Source organism: Gadus macrocephalus, chromosome 2 (assembly GCF_031168955.1).
Source record: "Gadus macrocephalus chromosome 2, ASM3116895v1".
Classification (NCBI taxonomy): Eukaryota; Metazoa; Chordata; class Actinopteri; order Gadiformes; family Gadidae; genus Gadus; species Gadus macrocephalus.
The window spans coordinates 824,921-843,898 of NC_082383.1; the positions used below are offsets into that span (position 1 = coordinate 824,921).

The following is an 18,978-nucleotide window of genomic DNA, read 5'->3' on the forward strand; positions in this document are numbered from 1 at the left end:
ATATTAACAAAGAGCAGGTTTTAGTTATAGCAGTAGGCCTACATTAATATGTAGTTTTTGATCAGTTTTATTATTAAACATTGGGCCTCTGAATGAAAGCCTCTCACCAATAATGTAAATCCCCTAATGCTGCCACCTGCTGGCCATTTTTCGGGAGACCTAAAATGTTCTCGCACGTGATTGGTCCATCTATTTCAAATTTACAATGGCCAATGAGCAGAGACCTGAATGGTAGATAAAATCGGGACGCGGGTGTGTTCGGTACTAGTGCATTATTTGAAACAGGTAATCATGTCAGGAAGAGGCAAAACCGGTGGCAAAGCCAGGGCTAAGGCCAAGACCCGCTCGTCCCGCGCTGGGCTCCAGTTCCCCGTCGGCCGTGTTCACAGACTTCTCCGCAAAGGCAATTATGCTCATCGCGTCGGTGCCGGTGCTCCCGTATATCTGGCTGCTGTGCTCGAGTATCTGACCGCTGAGATCCTGGAGTTGGCTGGAAACGCGGCCCGCGACAACAAGAAGACCCGCATCATCCCCCGCCATCTGCAGCTGGCCGTCCGCAATGACGAGGAGCTCAACAAACTCCTTGGTGGAGTGACCATCGCTCAGGGCGGTGTGTTGCCAAACATCCAGGCCGTCCTTCTGCCCAAGAAGACGGAGAAACCCGCTAAGAAGTAAATTCTATAAGAATTGTAAACCAAAAGGCTCTTTTAAGAGCCACGCATATCTTTCTTAAGAGCTTTATTTCCTGAACCAAACTGATATGCTATAATGAACTTATTGGCACCCACATATCGGAACGGTGTCGGTTTAACTCGGCCTACTTGTTATGTAGGCCTACATAGACGTTCATTGCTGACGCTATGAACGTCAGCAATATTGACACGTTCTGATCAAGTTTTTGAATTGATTTCAAGCGGTCAGATTAGCTAAAGTTGTACCATTGACTCGCACTTTCCCTCCATTTTATTCTCTTTGTAGGCTTATTGTACTGTTTATGTTCAAGATTTAAACAATTTGGTCTCGTAAGATATACGTTCTTGTCCTGTTTGCTCGGCACAGAAAATTCTATGTACTCATCAACCTAGGCACTGCCCTCATATTCTATTGTGCCCTCTTAATAATGCTGGGTAGAGACTGAAATAAAGCATGTAACCAGTGGCGACTGGTCATTGGGTGCATGTGGGGCTCGGCCCCACCTACTCTCTCAAGAAAAAAAGAAATCAGAAAATGAAAATAAATATTTTTTATATATTTAAAAAAGAATCTCCCCAGAAAGTACTGTAAAATAATAAGTTCGGCGCTTTTATTTCATTTTTAGTCGACCCTGGCTTGCTTCTTCAGGCTGAGTTCATCTGGAGGGGCAAGAGGGGCTCTAGCCCCTCCAGCCCAATGTAATGTGTATTGGACTAGAGAAACTGAAATGCGCATGCTCAGCGTGTTTCTCTGTGGACGGAGATTATTTTTTATTTTCCGGTATGTGGGGCTAGCTCTTGGAAGCGGGGCCCTTGTTTTTCACAGTTCATTGGCTGTAGGGTGAAGCACGTGAAGAGTCTTGACTCGCGTGACCTCCCACCTCACCTCACGTGCCGGGCGCAAGAAGTCCGGTAGCTAAGAAGAGAATGAGATGGATAACTTTGCTAACAAACATGCCGGAGGCACACAAACGAAAATGAATCGACAACATGAATGTGGTAGATCATCTATTGGAGCATAGATTTGAGACCCTTAGTCTGGAGGAAAAATTAGAGGTAAAACGCCTTATGTCTTGTGCCATTCAGTCTATTTATGTTTTTTCCAGTCTTATGTTCCCACTGCTGGCCTGCGCCTTGTCGTGGTGGCGAGTAGGCTTTAAACCAAGACAGGCCATTCTGAATCTTTTCTTTCACAGCTATTTTGATTTCTTTGATTTCTCCTCCAGGACACTGCTTAGGCCTATGGGAAGTGTACTCCATGGTAAAATGATATTGGGTTCTTATAGTAGCTCTTACAGCTGTTTGCAGTAGTATACTTTTATTCTGAGGTTTACGGAAGCTTAGTTTAAAGTTTAAAAACTTTTAAAAACTATACTTTCATTATTGCAATGTTTTGATGTCAGCAATAAAAGATTAAAAGCTGCACTAATGTACTTCATTAATTGAATATATATACATATATATATATATATATATATATATATATATATATATATATATATATATATATATATATATATATATATACATATATATATATACATATATATATATATATATATATATATATAATATAATATATATGTATGTATATGTATATATATGTGCTGTCAAGCGCAATCACATTAATGTCAGTTAACTCACGATTAATCGCAAAAAAATCTATGCTAAATATCCCTTGATTTCCTGGTCCCATTAATTTTTCTCATTTTAATGTTCTTATCAACATGGAAAAGTGCATCGGCTTGCCTTGTGCAAATATTTTTTTATTGATAACAACATTGGCATATACTGATCAAAACAGGACAATGCAAAAAAATCTTCAGGCTACTGCTTCTTTGTTTTGAGCCCAAAAAAAAAAAGATAAAAAATTTAAAGCCGTTAAAATTGGTTTGCGTCAACGCCGTTAATAACACGTTTAACTGACATATATATATATATATATATATATATATATATATATATATATATATATATATATATATATGATACATGGAGAACAGTCACTTAGTTAAAAAACCCAGCATACTGAATAGTGTTAAGGTATATTTTTATTTGTAATGGTTGTGATGGCCCCAGTACCTGCATTCTGTCCTGGCAGGTGCTTGTGGGTGGAGCTGAATAGAGAATGGGAAACACAAGCCAGGGCTACAAACAGCATGGTGGGACACTGACTAGGTAAGACCAATGAAGGGAGCTCAATCTCTATTTTTAAATAATTTTGCTTTTTTATGAAAATTACCAATTTTATTTGTAATATATTAGGGCTGTAACTTTTTCCAAAAATGAATTTCAAACAAAATTAAAATGCCCCATAATTTGTTTGGATGGATGTCTGTATGCCTGAAAAGCCAGTAGAAACACTAATAAAAGTGAAGGGGTCTACCATTTTTGTTGAATGATATCGGCAGTTTAGACGCCCCAGATGTTGAACTAGATTTTTACATACAGTCCTGTGTTGTGCAGGATAGCCGGGAGCAGGCGGAGTCAACGTCTACAAAGATCGCCACGGCTGTGAAAATACGAACACTGGTTCGTCATTTTAAAGAATAAAAAATATTAGCCTAGCCCAACCTGTTTTTTACATGTAGAAACGCCACTGGATCTAACCACTAGATGTCAGCAGCATCACAACCAGAAGATAACGACGGGCAAATGCTCCTGTTATGGGAGAAATACTGTGAAAAGCAAAATGCATGCCTTACCTCTCCCTGAGTCCCACTCTCAGAGAGGAGAGACTAAAGAGTACCTAGGTAAGTTTACTTTCATGCCACTTAATTGTCTCTATTCCTTAAAGATCCCATGGCATGAACATTTCTTAATGTGCCAACATAAATATAAGTTCCCCTAGCCTACCTATGCTCCCCCAGTAGCTAGAAATTTCAATGGGTGTAAAACGAGCACTAGGCATTCTGCGCGCCTTTTGAAATAACAAAGCACACACACACACACACACACACACACACACACACACACACACACACACACACAGGAATGCTGTTGTCCTTCTGTATGACGTCTGTATAGCAAGGGTTTATTCTACAGACATCTAGCTATGATTCTTTGAATAGTAATCGCTCAATACTTGTAAGTCTGCCGCTGGTCTTCATTGCTAACATGAAAAATGTTGTTGTTGAAAGCAGCAGACAGCAACGATGCCTGCTCATCATGAGGATAGACTTCCAAAGACCGGCAGATCCCGGCCTGAGTAGGACGACAGATGGGAGGCAGCACAGTCTGGCGGCTGGGGGATTGACTCCCGGCTGAAAGGTACTGGGGTCCCCTAAATCCACAGCTTAACTATCCTTGAGCGAGATGCCTAACCCCTACCTGATCATGAATGACATTTCCCTGAAATCACCAAGTCTTTTTGGATGAAAGCATTTGCTTCATAAAAATAGTTATAAATTAAATGCATCTAATTTACATAATATTAAATAGCAATATTTCAACATTCCCGCTAGCTTCATGGCTGTAATGGGCTAGGGTAGGCCTTTCTTATGAGTGCGTTTATTGTTTATCGCAAAGTGTCTTTCATGTCCGAAGAGACACACAAAGTGTTTGTGTCTGTAATAACTAGTAATTGTGTTTGTTCACCAACTACTTTAAAAAATAATTTAAAAAAGAAAGGCCTGAGGTTGCGAGCATGAACTGAAAAATTAGCACCTTAACTACCAAGGGGATTAAAAACATAAAACATACAAAATAAAAATGAATAGCTCCAACATTTTCAGATTTTTGATCTCTCTGATTATTAATATGCTGGTATCAGTAATTGTTGGTTATTTTTTTGTCTTTATCCGTTAAAATCAAGCCTTTTGCCCTCCTTTATCAACTGTAATAAATGATATGGGCACAAGAGGGCATTAGAGTACAAACGTAACAGAAGGGGAATAGCAGGGAAGCTGGATAGGTAGAAAATATATCTTGATTTATTTTTAATTCATCTTGACGCATCTTTTACATTCATCCTTTTCATGGACACTTATTGACACTTCTTTTAAATGCAGCTTCAAAATGTGCCATGCAAATGAGGGCGGGATTATGGAGAAACTTGTCTGATTGGTACCGACGTGTTTCAGGTAACATCGTGTGTGTGTGCGTGCGAGTGCGTTTTCTTCACATTATTATTATTATGTGTGGGTGTGCTTATGTGACAGTGGGTGTGTGTGATTGCCCTCGAGCTTGGGCAAGAACTTCCCTTTCCAAAGCTCTGATGCGGTGTTTGAACAGGTCTCTCTCTCTCTCTCTTCATAGCAGGCAAATGGAAATGCATTCCACGTGATCTGTGAAGGTCAAATATTGGCGCTTCCTTGCTCCGCCTCCTGCCCTTAACCGTTATTAGTTGGAACATAGTGTTTGACAGGTTGTTCTTGTTCCAACCCAGAAACGCTTGTTTTTATTCAACAGAAGATGACTGATCTAACAGTTAATATTCATGTTTAATGACTAATGGTTTAATGAAAATGAACGCAACATAAGCATTTCAATATGTGAAAAAAAAATTGTTTGAGATTTCCTATATTGCATCATCATTATTTAATTTATGTATACTGAAAAGGAGATTGGCGAACGAATGCACCCCTGGTGGGATGCCATTGTTTAAAACATGTCTGTCAGCTTTAAAATGACTTATCCTTACTCTTTGAATTCGGTTGGTATAGAATTATATTATTCAGCAAGTAAGAGTCTCCAGGCAATTTAAAAAGTTGCAGGATGTCTGTATTAGCAATATTAAATGCGGAGGAGTCCATCAATTATGTTACCTCTATATCTTTGCACATGCTTTTGGCTTATCCAGGTGTTCATTGCTTGTATGTACTGCTTGTATGATTGTCGAAATGGCATCACCCCACCTGGCCTTATATGCAAAACTAGGACCAGTCGTTCACGGAGTAACAGCGTTAGATGATTGCATATGTCTCTCTCCATGGACTTGCTGAGGATGGCTGTGTGGGCAATGGATAAGAAATCCTGCCTTTGTGGCTGCAGTTTTAGAAATGGGGATTATCGTTTATGTTTTCAAAATTATTGCCATACAGTTTATGTCCATGAGTAGCTGGAAAGGTTTGTTAAGCGAATCACCTAGCAGTTAAAACCAGTCTTAAAGGATCCTCCCTCCGAGTCCATCCGGTCTTTAATCCATGTCTGGGTTTACCTTACGAAGAACAGCCTCCGCCTCTGTTGTTGTTATTTGTAATGACTTGTATTTTATGTGCAATAGGGAAGGATTCAGTTATGTCTTGATATTGGTTAAAAAAGAACGTCCCCATGTTCAGGCTTGCAGTCTATTCATATCGCTAGAAGGCTAATGCACAACCCCGTACAAGCCTATACATCTGGCTGACCTGGGAAGTATGTAGGACAAATTTGTACATGCTTTGCTCTCCTGTCACGAATTTTAGTTGGGTGAGGTGCGGCTGGATGTACAACACCTAAAAACAGTATACAAGAAGCACATTTTTTATTTGGTCCAAACTGCCACGTTTTTTATTTTTTTTATTTCCGAAGTGTACTAGGTTATATAAACCTTTAGGTTTCCAAGGAATCGATGAGTACAGAGAGCAAAGATTAAAGAAACACATGGCTACACCCTACCTGTATGTGCCTTCTGATCTTTGAATACTGGATCAGAAAGATCCGAAGGAGAGATTAATTGAATGTGGATGGAATAATAAACAGTGTTCTTCCTAAACTAACACTTGTCATTTGACAGAAGGGGAAGACACTTGTATGATCCCCAGTCTGTCTGTCATAGATTGAAGCAGACGGGGTTGATATAACAGGTCTTCAGAAGGAACTTGGTGAAGATTAAAAACTTGCTCATTAAAGAGTGACTCATAAGGTTGTCAACATGATCGGAAATACCCTAAGGAGACTTTGAGTCATCACTGTGTGTGTGTGTGTGTGTGTGCGTGTGCGTGTGTGTACATGCATCCTTGTCTCTGAGGCCGGTCGTGTGGCATGATGTATGAGGATTTTGGAGGGATGAGCTGAATGGATCCTGGCACGACCAGCCCTGGTGGCAATGTGTGTGCTTGTGTTCGTTTGAGACTTGGGAGCGAGCTGATTGTTGTCGATTTAAGTGTGTGTGTGTGTGTGTGTGTGTGTTGTAATGTTGCTGTACAAAAAAGCGAGTAAACTGACTACATATTCAAAGTACATGAGTAACCAATCAAGAAGTAAAGCATCTATAATTTTTCCTTTTCTAGACTTGCCAAACGCACCCACAAACCTCCGTTAGCAATAGAATTAGGAAAAACGACTTCCTTGTACGATTCTTCAGAAGAACATTCAGAGTTCTTTCCTGCCACAAAAGTTAACAATGGCAATATAGCACTTTCGTCTTTTGGAATCGAAGTGCGTTGGTAAGTTTATGGACCAAGTAAGGATTAATCTGCATACTTTACAAAATATGCAATCACAAAAACCAAAGGGCTATATTGCCATTGTTTACATCCTAAGCCCACAATAAATGCTCTTCGACAGAGTCTGTACAAGAAAGTCATTTTGGCAAATGATGATGTAAAGGATGTTTACGTTTAAGTGAGAGACTACGATAATGGTTTGGTCAACCAGACCAGTCTAGTTTGTTAAAGGCTGTGCAATCATTAAGTACCGATTTATTTTAAGACATGTAGCGTTATTATAAATTAATTTTGCTCGGCAAATTAAAGGCCAATTATCACACTGTAGGAGATGGTATGTTTCCGAAACAAAGTAATGGGTTACATATGTTGGAACAGGGGGTGCACACTCCTGGGACATAAACATACACAACGTCTGGTCTTGTCGTCTGGTCGTTTGAAGCACGCTTTAAGATAATCAATTCCCTTTAGATAAGCTTAATAACCCATCTCACAGCCAGAATAGATCAGGTTCCCAGTCATAGACATGCCTGGGATAGTATAGCATACCACATGATAACGATTTATCATTCAACTCTTGTCTTTTTATTCATTCTATTTATTCCTTTTTCAGTCTAGTGTTTTAAATTATTTTTTGATTCATTTTATCAAATTTTATACTAAACGAGTGGTTAAATATTCTTTATGAGATCATGAATGCTTTTTAATTGCAGCAACTGTTTGCTGATAACAAAGGCTGCCATGATACTGGCCCAGCAGATCAAATCAGGATCTAAAACACTGAAACATACTTCTCTTAAGGTTTAAGCTGAATTCAATAACTTTGGATAATCAATAGACAGTGGCACATCACTAAATCATCATGTGTTGGTGTTGAATAAGACAGGTAAATGCAGATGTTAAAGACTAATTCATTTATTGCATCGCCTTTTGATTTCATCAATGTATATTTTTATTGTTTTATTTACAGCATCAATAACAGTTAGGCATAGTGTCTGCATTTATAGTAACATTTTTTCTGATATTTAAAATATAAAAAAAAATATCCTGTATTGCAATACACATCTGTCAACCACTAGTCTTCTAGCGCACAACAGAAAAGTTTGTAAATGACCCTTCTAAGAAAGTCATACATTCAAATTGTGTATTTGCATGAGTCTATTTGTGTTGTCTAAATGTATAGCGTACAAATACCAATCAGCACCTATAAACAATGGTAGACTTATTGTTTATAGCTGGCCTGAGCTAAATGTCAGGCCAAAGTTAGACCCCATGTCTGTTCATGTGTATATCGTCAAAGATACTTAGCATAACTCGGATTAAGCCTTGTTGTAAGACTCCACAAGAAGGAGCAAAAGTCTTCCCCTGTATTTGTACAGTAATTATATTTTTACGCACGCAATAAAGTCAAATATTTGTCTTGGACAGTCACCCACCGCTGTGATATGGGACACATTGGCACACATACATTCAAAGGTATAATATTCCCCACAATGTTTAAATTGGTCTGATTTTCAAGGTATCTGAAAATCACATGTGGACTGACTCGTTCGGCATCCGGAGATGCAACCCTTGGATAGTACATGTAAGAAGAAAATCGCTGTCCTATATCTTGGGTTCCCTTGATGCTTGAAACCACGCTGTATTTCCACCACCTGGGCTAGCCTGTGCTCTTGTGTGGTTGTGCTAAGGAATCAGGATTTCTCTTGGTCTGAGATGGTGAGCTGCTCCCCTTGTTCTTTAGGCCCTTTATGCTGTACAGCTTGCCAACGCAAATCCTAAACCCGGACTTGTTGAGGTCCTGCCCCGAATCTCCCGGCTCTGGATCCCCCATAGCTGAGACCTGCCTGTAGGTGGACTGCTGGCTGCTGACTGTTGGAGCCATCTGATCACCGGCAATCATGGGTTGGGTCTGACGTTGGAGCTGGGACTGTGAGTTGGCGTATGAGTAAAGAAAGGAGGGCTGGGGCTTGGGTAAAGCACCCGAACCCTGCCCCGTCAGAGGATGTCCGTGGTTCAAGCTACGCCGGGAGAAGGCCTCCACTGGGCTCTTCCGATCCGCACCCTTCAGAGAACGGGCTGTGGTCATTGAAGAGTGTCTTCTGTTCTGCCCTTGTTGTGGTGTTGAGTCTTGTTGGGTCTGGAGGGCGTCCACCCTGCTGCTTACCTGCTGGTATGACCGTGCCAACTGGGGAACCGTAGTGGGAGGGGGGGGTATTGTGGGTTTAGCAGCTGGGGACTGAAAGGGGACTGGACTTTGGTGGTTCGGCGGTTTTGGCCACCCTTGTGGAGTTTGCAGACCCTAGAGTTGAGGGAGAGGGGGAAATGTTTAGGAACTGAGTGATATTGTTTATTGTACAATAAGAACCGCACAATAAGGACCGCATTAAGGGTACATTATATCCTAAAATCTATATAATTGTGTGGTTATCCTACCTTCTTTTCCTCTGTTTCTCTTCTAACCCAAGGCCCTCTTCTAATCTGGGCTCCGCTGGTTCTTAGTGCTGATGTTTCTGAATGCGACTCCCCTGAGCTGGTACCAAGTCCCCCTTTTGTGAAGAGCTCTGGGTCTTTCTCTTCATCCCTCCGAAAATTCCATCCTTCTTCCCATTTCCTGGTCAACTCTGCTGACTCACCACGACTATCTTTTCTTATCACTTGCTTTGCCTCCGGTTGGACCCTCGGGCCGGAGACCACAGCAGGCCCAGCCACCACGGTGTCTGGTGGCGCCGCGCTTGGCTGGGCGGCAGCTCTCTTTGGTGTCGGGGCCGGGGAGGGGGCCGGGGTGATGAAGGGGGAGACTGTGTTCTCGGAGGATGCTGAGGAGGAAGACCTCCGGATTTGTCTGAATATGGGCGGAGGAGAGGTTTCGATGTCGGCTGACTTCTTTCCTGAGGCAGAACGGGGGTACCCGTCAACCCCCAGAGGCTCCAGAGGCTCCGATTGGCCCTGGGGACTATTATAAATGAAACTTTTTTCCTGTTTTGTGGTTTTCAGGGGCAAGAGACATCCCTTTTTGGCTATTTGTGAAAGGCCTTCCAAACCTGTTAGGTGTCGCTCACCTGCAGCTAAAATGGCTGCTCGATCATTCCCAATCCGCACTTTATACTCTCTCTCACTCTCCCCTTCAGATCCTACTCCATACTTAGTTTGGGCTTTGAAGCTGTGATCCGTTGTCCCGTTATCCAGGCCGATCCCTTGATCAAACACGGGGGAGGGGCGCCGTGTTTCGTCGCACTCGTAGTATTCGTCTGAGGTGGTAGACAGTTCAGAGTCCGCCTTCGAAGAGACGTACCCGTCACTCGTGTCGGGGGTCGGCGTCCGGGGGTCGGGGATGGGGCAGGAGCGTCCGTTGTGCGGGCGCGTTGGCTTTTCAGGGGTGCGCGAGTCGTTTTCGGCTTTGCCTTTATCTGGATTCAGCCTATAGTGTACATTGTTTACAGCCTCGTCATTGAAGGGGTAAGTCTTGACACGGCGTTGGCCCCCTTGAGTTTGCACACGTGAAATACTATCAACCACAATAATGGACAAAGACCCAGGTGTATCATTGTTTGGTTTGGGTATATGTTGGTTATCAATGGCTTTGTTGTTTTCTGATGTATGAAAAGAAGAAGGGGACTCAGAGGCTTTAGCTGCATGGGTTTGGCTGTGTTTTTGCAGTAGACCTTCATTAGTTAGCACATGTTGTGTGGCCTGTTGAAAGTCTGGTTTCGTCACAACATTACTAACTTTGTCTGGTTTGCTGAGCTCCTCAATGACTCTGGGAGATCTGACCAGGAAACCTGCTTGGTTTGTGTTCCCAGACTCCTTCGGCCTTGTTTCTTCAAATTGATTGTCGTTAGCCTGCAGTGTATTCACAGTCAATATTGATTGGGGCATCTGGTTAGTTGCCTTCTTGGGGTCAGGGAATTCCCTATAAGATCCATCTTTTACGTCATTCACCAAATGGGTTTTAATGTCTCTTCTTTCCTGCAATTCAGCATATTTTGTTGTTGAATTGACCACAGTTTTAGGGCTTATCTGTTTCCTTGTTGACGTCATAAAAGCATCCTCCTGCTGTTTGGAAACGGGCGTGCAGTCGTCCACCACCGGCCCGAAACCTGACAGTTTCCCCTGCTCCATGACCACTCCACAGTCAAATGGCTGGTTCAGAGCATTGCATTTGCTCCCACTGTCCATCAGCAGGTGGATTGTACGTGGTTTGGGCACCGGTGGAGTAAGAGGAGAGGTGGATGGACCAGAGCAAAGGAGAGGAGATGTGTTGGAGGAGTGGAAATTCATTGAAGGATTGAAGTAGGATGAAGAGATAGAGGAAGATGGAAGAGGGGAAGAGATACTGGGGGATGCAGGCGGGACCACTGGAGACTTGGTTATGGAGCGGGAGGGTGATGAGGTAACTGAGACTGAGGTAGTGACGTAAGGGGAAGTAAACCTTCCTATAGGAGGCTGGGTAGGGGAGACCTTTGAAGCTGAGATACTGCCACTAAGGTTGGGGCTTGGGATGGAGGGAATGTAGTCTTCTTTGGAGGGGCTTTGTGGCTTTGTACCAAGATCCTGCTTGCATGAGACTTTATTTGCAATCCTGTTTTGTGTCTGTACGGTTGGTGCCGCGTTCTGCTGATGTACTGCAATCGGGCTAGCCTGGACAGGCGAGGAAGCAGGGTTAGAGGTTAGCGTGTGCTCCAAATTAGAGAGAAGATCAATGTGTATCTTTTTCTCTGTGTCTGTGGTCTCTTGTATTAGGTAGTGTACAGGGCGGGTAGGCACTGCAGATCCAGTTTTAATTATGGGGGCTTTGTCACTGAAAGATGTAGGTGTGTCGATATGAGGTGTGGTGATTTGTTGGGATGCAGGGTTTGTAGAAGGTTTAGATTCAGTATTGACAGGTTGCTTTTCAGCCTTTATTTTTGTTTCAGAGGTCATGATATGTACTGATTTATTTAAAATCATGTGCACATCTCGGCCTAATGGCTTGGTGGCAAGGGTAGAATATAGTCTTGTGATTGGTGATATGGGTTGTTCTTTATAAACTGCAACTTCTTGGGCGCCAACCTGTGTGGGATAAGCTTTTTTCTGGATGTACTGGAGATAACTGTCACGTTGCCTGAGTTGGGCCACCTCTGGAAGGATCTCCTTGGGCATGCTGAATGGACTGCTGAATCGAATAGCTTGGCTGGTCTCAAACCTCTCAGAGCGCTGCATATGCACCTGGCTCTGCCGACTGTTATCCCGAACGTTAATGAACCCAATGACATTGCTGTCCGGGTCGGGCTCCGGCCAAGTAGGCAGATATGGGATCATATAAGCTTTCTCCATGTCCATCAGTCCTGGATGGAGAGGAGGAGCTTCCACCTGAGCAGCCATCTTCCTTTTGGCCTTTGTCCCCATTCCCACTTTATCCTGGGTGTTGGAGTCTAGAGGGCTGTGTGGGACAGAACCGGAGGCAGGATTGGCGTTGTTCATACTCATGCCAAGCAGGGCGTACATAGGGTTGTACCGTTTCCTGGTAACTTCAGCAGAAGGGGCCACGGCGACGGGTTGAGGGATGTATTCGGGCTCGGGCTCTGGCTCCATGGCAACCTGCTTGAGGTCGACGGCGCTAGAGGTGCCGTAGAGTTCACAGAACAGGCGATCGAAAGCGTCGACTGCTTGGCCGGTTACCACGGTAATGAGGTGTTTGTCCAGCCTTGATGACATCCAAGTGTACCTATATAACGTTCAGATACATGTTTGCACACAGACACACACACAGACACACAAAAACACATCAATGAACATCGACAAGGAAGCGACAATAATGTAAATTAACTCCACTTCGAATGAAATCCAAAAAACATTGTACACACTAGAATTATAGTCTATATCTGTGCACACCAGTGTCAGATATTAACTTTCTTCAACAAAGGCAAACTTGCAGCCCCTGGGTTTAGGGATCTTTGAATAGCTTTAAGGGCTCTTATTTATAAACCTAAAAAAGGGAGCTATGTACTTGTACTAGACATACCATCCATAGTACAAGATATAATATAGGAATAATTTATCCTCATTGGATATTAGTTTTTTTTTTTTGCTAATTTCTGACATACTCACACACACACACACAAACACACTGACCGGTAGGATCCAGACACTGCCTTGTCACCGTCCACAAACATGAAGCGATGTCCCAGTCTGCCGCGGAGTTGAGTGCAGGACCGTGTTAAGAACTCCCCTCCCCCTGCACAGCGCACCCGCAGGTTCTGTAGCACACACACACACACACACACACACACACACACACACACACACACACACACACACAGAAAGTTACACATGTGGAGCTTAGAGGATGTATGGGGTAGTACAAGAGAAGTTCCTATTGATTCATCTGGGTCAGGTCAATCAGTTTTGAGTGGTGTGATGGAAAAGCCAAGGCCCGTTTTTTATAATAGTGCATGGAAATAAAATGGAGCAAAACTGACACAGTAAGGAGGCCGTGATAGATTAACTGGTGGGGCCTTCAGAGTATCGTACAGCGAGAACGTAAACTAACATCGTACTAACGGTGGTCTCAATTAAGTTTGGCTTGCTGAAGTCACAAACTTCCCACGGCCTTTCAGATAACACAAGTAGCATGCTGGCATCCCCTGGCTCTATTGCTTGGCTTAACTGCCGCCTACACTTTCTTGCTTTCCTTATCTGCCTGCACTTTCTTCCTTTCCTTATCTGCCATGCCTATGCTTTCTTTTGTATGGCCAAAATATTATGGTAATATTCAGCCATAAAGCATACAATAAGTAACCAGGAGCCTTAACAGTAAGAACCAAATGTGCTGAGTGGACAACCTGATATATATATATCAAGTTGAATAGTTTAACAAATTAACAAAAGTATTACATTTCTTTCAGCTGGCTCTCAACTCTTCCCTTGGTTATTTACCTACTAGACAAGGAAGAGGATCTCTCTGTGTCAGGTGGAATGGGCGTTGCCATTGGGTGGAGGCTCCTACAACCACTTTGCAAAGTTATTTCTTCTATTGTCTCTGCATCCCCGGAGAATCTCCCTACCTGGCACTGCTTTATGGATATCTAGTGCAGCAAGTGTGACTGTTGGTCTGATTACATTTGGAAGGCCAATCTGGTAGAACAGGGAACCACCCAGGGAAATAAATTATATTGGATACCGGTTTGATTGAGGTTAATGTTACGGTAGAATCATTGTCTCCACAGTACAGAAATACAGAGACAAATCTGTCTACCGTTCCGCAGCCTGGCCCTCCAACTATTTCACGCTAGCTACCTATGGCCTTCCTTGCAAAAGCTTAATTGTGGCACCTGCCTAATGTTTTAATTTTAGTTGCCACAACCCACAACAGCATGGGAGCCAACCACTGGAAAAGCCTGTTCATTTCCAATCGGCCTCGGAGAGAACGGACAGGGCCTTGGACCGACAGCAGTGTGGGATCAAATAACAAAATGTGCAGACCAATTTGTAAGGCACAGATTAAAAACAGGTCAAACTACATGTAGTAATAGGGCAGCACTCGTGGCTATCTCATGGAAACAACTGTTGCTGAATTATGTTTGCATGTGTTTGCAAGCATTGAAGTAGATCTGTCAACAAAATGTCACAAAAAAGTTTTGTGCACTCACATTTTATTATTAGTGAAGTCGGAGCTTCAACTCAAATGTAGTTTGAGACGCCACAGCTAACCTTAGTTTAGCCGTGGTTGATGCTACAGACAAAGTCAAATACCACACAACGTGATGAATCAGGACCTAGGGCGCGTGGTACTTCACCTTTAGACATATCAGATTCATTACCATGTCAAAGTGTTCAAATACAGTGTTATAACTTCATCTGGTGAAAACATTCCATTGACTCTAATTGGATCCAGAAACATGTGACTCACTTTATTCTTGCTGTTGATGACAGTGACATTTAACGATCTAGTTGAATTGAGGAGTATTCAACGGACTTGTGTGTGCAGGTCTGTGTGTGTATGGGTGTGTGTGTGTGTGTGTGTGTGTGTGTGTGTGTGTTTCTAAGCTTTAAGCAATGTGTTATCAGGGTGTTTAACTGGAATGTCTATCTCAGCATCTTGCTTTGAGTTTGCATGTGTGTATTTCTTACTGAGACACATTTGACTACATATCTGTACATGTCAAAGCATGCTTGGGCATCGCTACACGTGCACACACACACACGCATGCAGGCACGCACACGTGGAGTATATTATACCATGTTATCAGTGTGTCTTAACTTCTGCCGATGGGCCTCAGTGACATAATCCTTATTGAACTGCCTTGGAAGGAAACCATCTCACTTCATTCATCACTGAAGTAAACTTTATGCTCTTCATAACTGATGACAATTAATTGTATTAATTTAATAGGGGTTAACAAGACACCCAAATGTGTGATACCAACAATAAGGATATGACACCTCATCCAGCACGAAATGATAAACCAAAAAAAGTAGTATTTTCTCATTCCAAAGGTGGCTTCTCCATTCGAAGCACCAAAGTAAGCATCTTCCATGAAGGCATTGTATAACAGCATCGCTAATGCTGCCTTGCTTGGTGCCATTTGGCAGGGACAGCCGGCTGTGAGAACGCACCCACATGTGGATGAGTACATGTGGGGACACATAGCACGGGAGCTTCCACAACCTCATTAACCCTGTTTAGTAGCATCTGATTGTATCTTTCTCTCCAGGAGGTACCGTTTGCGTCATGTGACTGTTCGTGGCTCCTCACCTTGAGTTGTCCTGGGTGCATTTTGGCCCTGTCGCACATCGACAGGAAGTGAGGTAGCGTAGAGGGCTCCAACAGGATATAGACCGACACCTTCCGCTTATACCCCGCCTCCAACAGGTCCCGGAAGATGTCGACATCTGTAAAAAGGTCCATCACTACGGCGATCACCTTGGAGAAACATGCAGGGGGGGAGGGCAGAGTGAGTGTTCATGCGGCGTGTACATGTGTGTATGCATACGGAACACGGCTTTGGTGGAATTTGTTGAATGGCGCTCTATTTAATGCATTACTGGGTTAGAATGTTGAGTCGTAAACTGTGAACTGTTCAATCAAAAACTGGCATTATCAGGATCCATGCACAATGTTGAGAGACGGATATTCTGCCTGCAAAGTAACAGAAGAACTGTCTGATCAGTCCACTCTGGCTGTGAAGTTCCAGTATTGATATAGGACACAAAAACAGCAAGTGATATACATGAACATGCAACCATGGCAATGAAAATGCAGTCGGGGTTCATAAGAAGTGCCACGTGGTAATCACCCCATTGAAAGTGAAAGTTGAGGAGATAAAGTCACCAAACTGCAGCAGATGGGAGCACCTAAAAATGTATTTGCACCCCACACACACGCACGCACAAAAGCGAGCACGCACGGACGCACACACAGAAAATCCAACCGACACATATTCACAGCTCCATGTGAAATGATCAACGTGAAGTCCCGCGCACCCTCACTGATAAATCAGCCTCGCCTAAAGTTGCCTCCTCGCTGTCAGTTCGCTGTTAAGTCAGTTCCTCCAGAACCACCATGACCGCTCAATAACACATGAACAATGCAAATCAGTGGTTTAGCTATGAAAACGGCTTGATTTGCCTAGTTTTGTACCGTCGGATCCTAGGCTATTATAGGGCGATTGAATGAATAGGCCTACATGTTTTGGTGTTTGTCTTTTTGCCGGTAAAGTTAGGAATCCCAATTGAGACTGCAGGCGAAACTAAATGGGAAACCATACACCTGATTACTGTCTCCGGTCAAATATACTGCGATATTCGGAGATCTGAGGGAAAGGTAGTCACATTGTGCCTCGGTCGGGGTTACGTACCTTTGTAGCCTGCGCAATACTTTTCCGAATAATCTCTTTTATGTGCGCTTGGCCTTCCTGCGGTGGCTGCGTGTACACGGTGGTGCGGGTCACCCCCCGGTATGACGCGCTGTCCGGCCAGCCCAGGTCCAGGTCGGGCACCGACGTGTCGGACAGATCCGGCCAGTAGTGCAGAGACAGCGGGACGCCGTCGCCGCTGTCTTCCAAGGGGCTCGCGTGCAGGACGTCGGAGCCCGGGTCGTAGGGCACCACCAGCCGGGTGAGAACGTCCAGTTCGGAGTCCGAGAGGAAGCCCCGCAGCTCGCGAGCCTTGAGGAACCCGTGGAAGGCCTCGCGACCGTCCTGCAGCAGCACCTCCAGCGCGAGTCGCTGGTTCTCGCAGTATAAAAACTCGGGCTTGTTCTCGTGCGTCCGCGGGTTCACATGGTTCTCGTCCAAACACTGTATCTGGGACAGCGCCATGATTCAACCCCGGATAACAGTGGGTCAACGAGAAATGATAATAAATATAAATAATAAAATAGAATCCACCGGTTAACAAGAAAGAGCAATTAAACACGTAAAAGAGTACATGTTATAATCCTTGAGCGCGGCATAAGTTTTGGAAAAGTTTCGGAGACCACGAGTTACGTCATCGCGACGTTCACCTATGAATAATTAAACGTCTTCATTTGGCCATCCTTTGGTATGTTCTGTCGTTGCCATTGCCTAGTCGGGGTGGTTGACCGCCGTCAACCGTCCTCAGCCTCTGTGCACTCCTCCTAGTGCTCCACAGGTGCTACCCGGCGCACCCACGCCGTGGAGTCCGTGTCACGTGACCCGTATATCACGACAAGACAAGCGGCATCGGGCCTAGCCTGTGTCGCTGTGTCAAAGGGGAGAGATCAACTCCAATGTGTGTTCGTGGCAGCATAACTATGTATCGCAACAGAAGGCTCCAGCTCCCAGACGACACTGTGCCGTTTCGCATTCCGTCAACTTTCGAAGGAATGTGACATGATCTTTATTGGAAGACGAAAATAATTATAGGACATGCGAGGTTTCACTCAGGTGAGACATCGGCGCTGGTGCAATGAGACAATGGACTTGGCTGCTGCTTTGTCGGGTAGTAATGGTTTCTATTTTGCAGATGGTAAATGCTTAACCATGCATGGCTTATAGGATCAAGGCTGCATAGTTCAGGGGGTCCCTGGATACTTTCATCTCATCCTTTCTCTTTTTAAATATATTTTTGAATGACCAGGTGAAACAAAGGGATACAAAATATTGGAATAAAAATTTAAACTTTAACGCTGTGGTTGCATATTGTATTATTATTATTTATTATTTATTTTTATGTTATTATTTTGTTATGGTAGTATAATACACAGATTCTGTTGTCTTACAATTGTTCTTTGCTAATATTTTTTATTCTAGAATTATTATTCTAGAATGGGAGCAACTCCAATGTGATCTAAATTCACCCCTGGGATCAATAAAGCATTCCTGCTTCTGAACACAAGTACAACTAAAGCCAAGGCTTTTAGGCTAATTCATTTATTTCCTTGGAGTGAAAACTACTTGAAAAAACTATGTAGGTACCATCAGTTTGTGTGTGTGTGTGTGTGTGTGTGTGTGTGTGTGTGTGTGTGTGTGTGTGTGTGTGTGTGTGTGTGTGTGTGTGTGTGTGTGTGTGTGTGTGTGTGTGTGTGTGTGTGTGTGTGTGAGAGAGCATGTGTTTGATTATGTTTGTGTGGTCCTTAGGGCTTCTTTATGGTCTTGAGATACATTATTGTTCTTAAATTAGCTGCAGCTCTGGGAACAAAGTGTCCATGTAGTGTGTGGCTGGTGTAGTGGTAAATGGCAATCACAGCTTTAACATCTTGTTTCCGCATAGCAAAGCAAAAGGAACAAACTATCAGATAATAAGACAGCACTGTTGTGTGGTTGATTGCGTTATGCTTCAAATACCTTGTTATGCCTTTGTTGAGGCATTGTGGTGAGGCACAGTGCTTCACATTGTGTTGTGGTGTGTGTGTGTGTGTGTGTGTGTGTGCGTGTGCGTGTGCCCGTGTGTGTGTGTGTGTGTGTGAGAATCTG

The 18,978-nt window shown here is 43.5% G+C and overlaps 2 protein-coding genes across 2 annotated transcripts; one reads left to right on the forward strand and one right to left on the reverse strand.

Annotated features, from left to right (window-relative positions):
• The first annotated feature begins 237 nt into the window (after nt 1–237).
• Nucleotides 238–2,117, forward strand: LOC132470564 (histone H2A). The gene has a single exon (XM_060069284.1). The coding sequence runs from the start codon at nt 292–294 to the stop codon at nt 673–675; it is 384 nt and encodes a 127-aa protein (XP_059925267.1). The 5' UTR covers nt 238–291; the 3' UTR covers nt 676–2,117.
• Nucleotides 2,118–7,959: 5,842 nt separating this feature from the next.
• On the reverse strand, nt 7,960–17,762 carry LOC132470107 (uncharacterized). Its single transcript, XM_060068306.1, has 5 exons — nt 16,900–17,762; nt 15,798–15,965; nt 13,175–13,299; nt 9,497–12,767; nt 7,960–9,362 (listed from the first exon to the last, which is right to left on the reverse strand). Exons 1-5 carry the CDS (start codon nt 17,359–17,361, stop codon nt 8,721–8,723), a joined length of 4,668 nt encoding a protein of 1,555 aa, XP_059924289.1. The 5' UTR covers nt 17,362–17,762; the 3' UTR covers nt 7,960–8,720.
• Nucleotides 17,763–18,978: the final 1,216 nt, after the last annotated feature.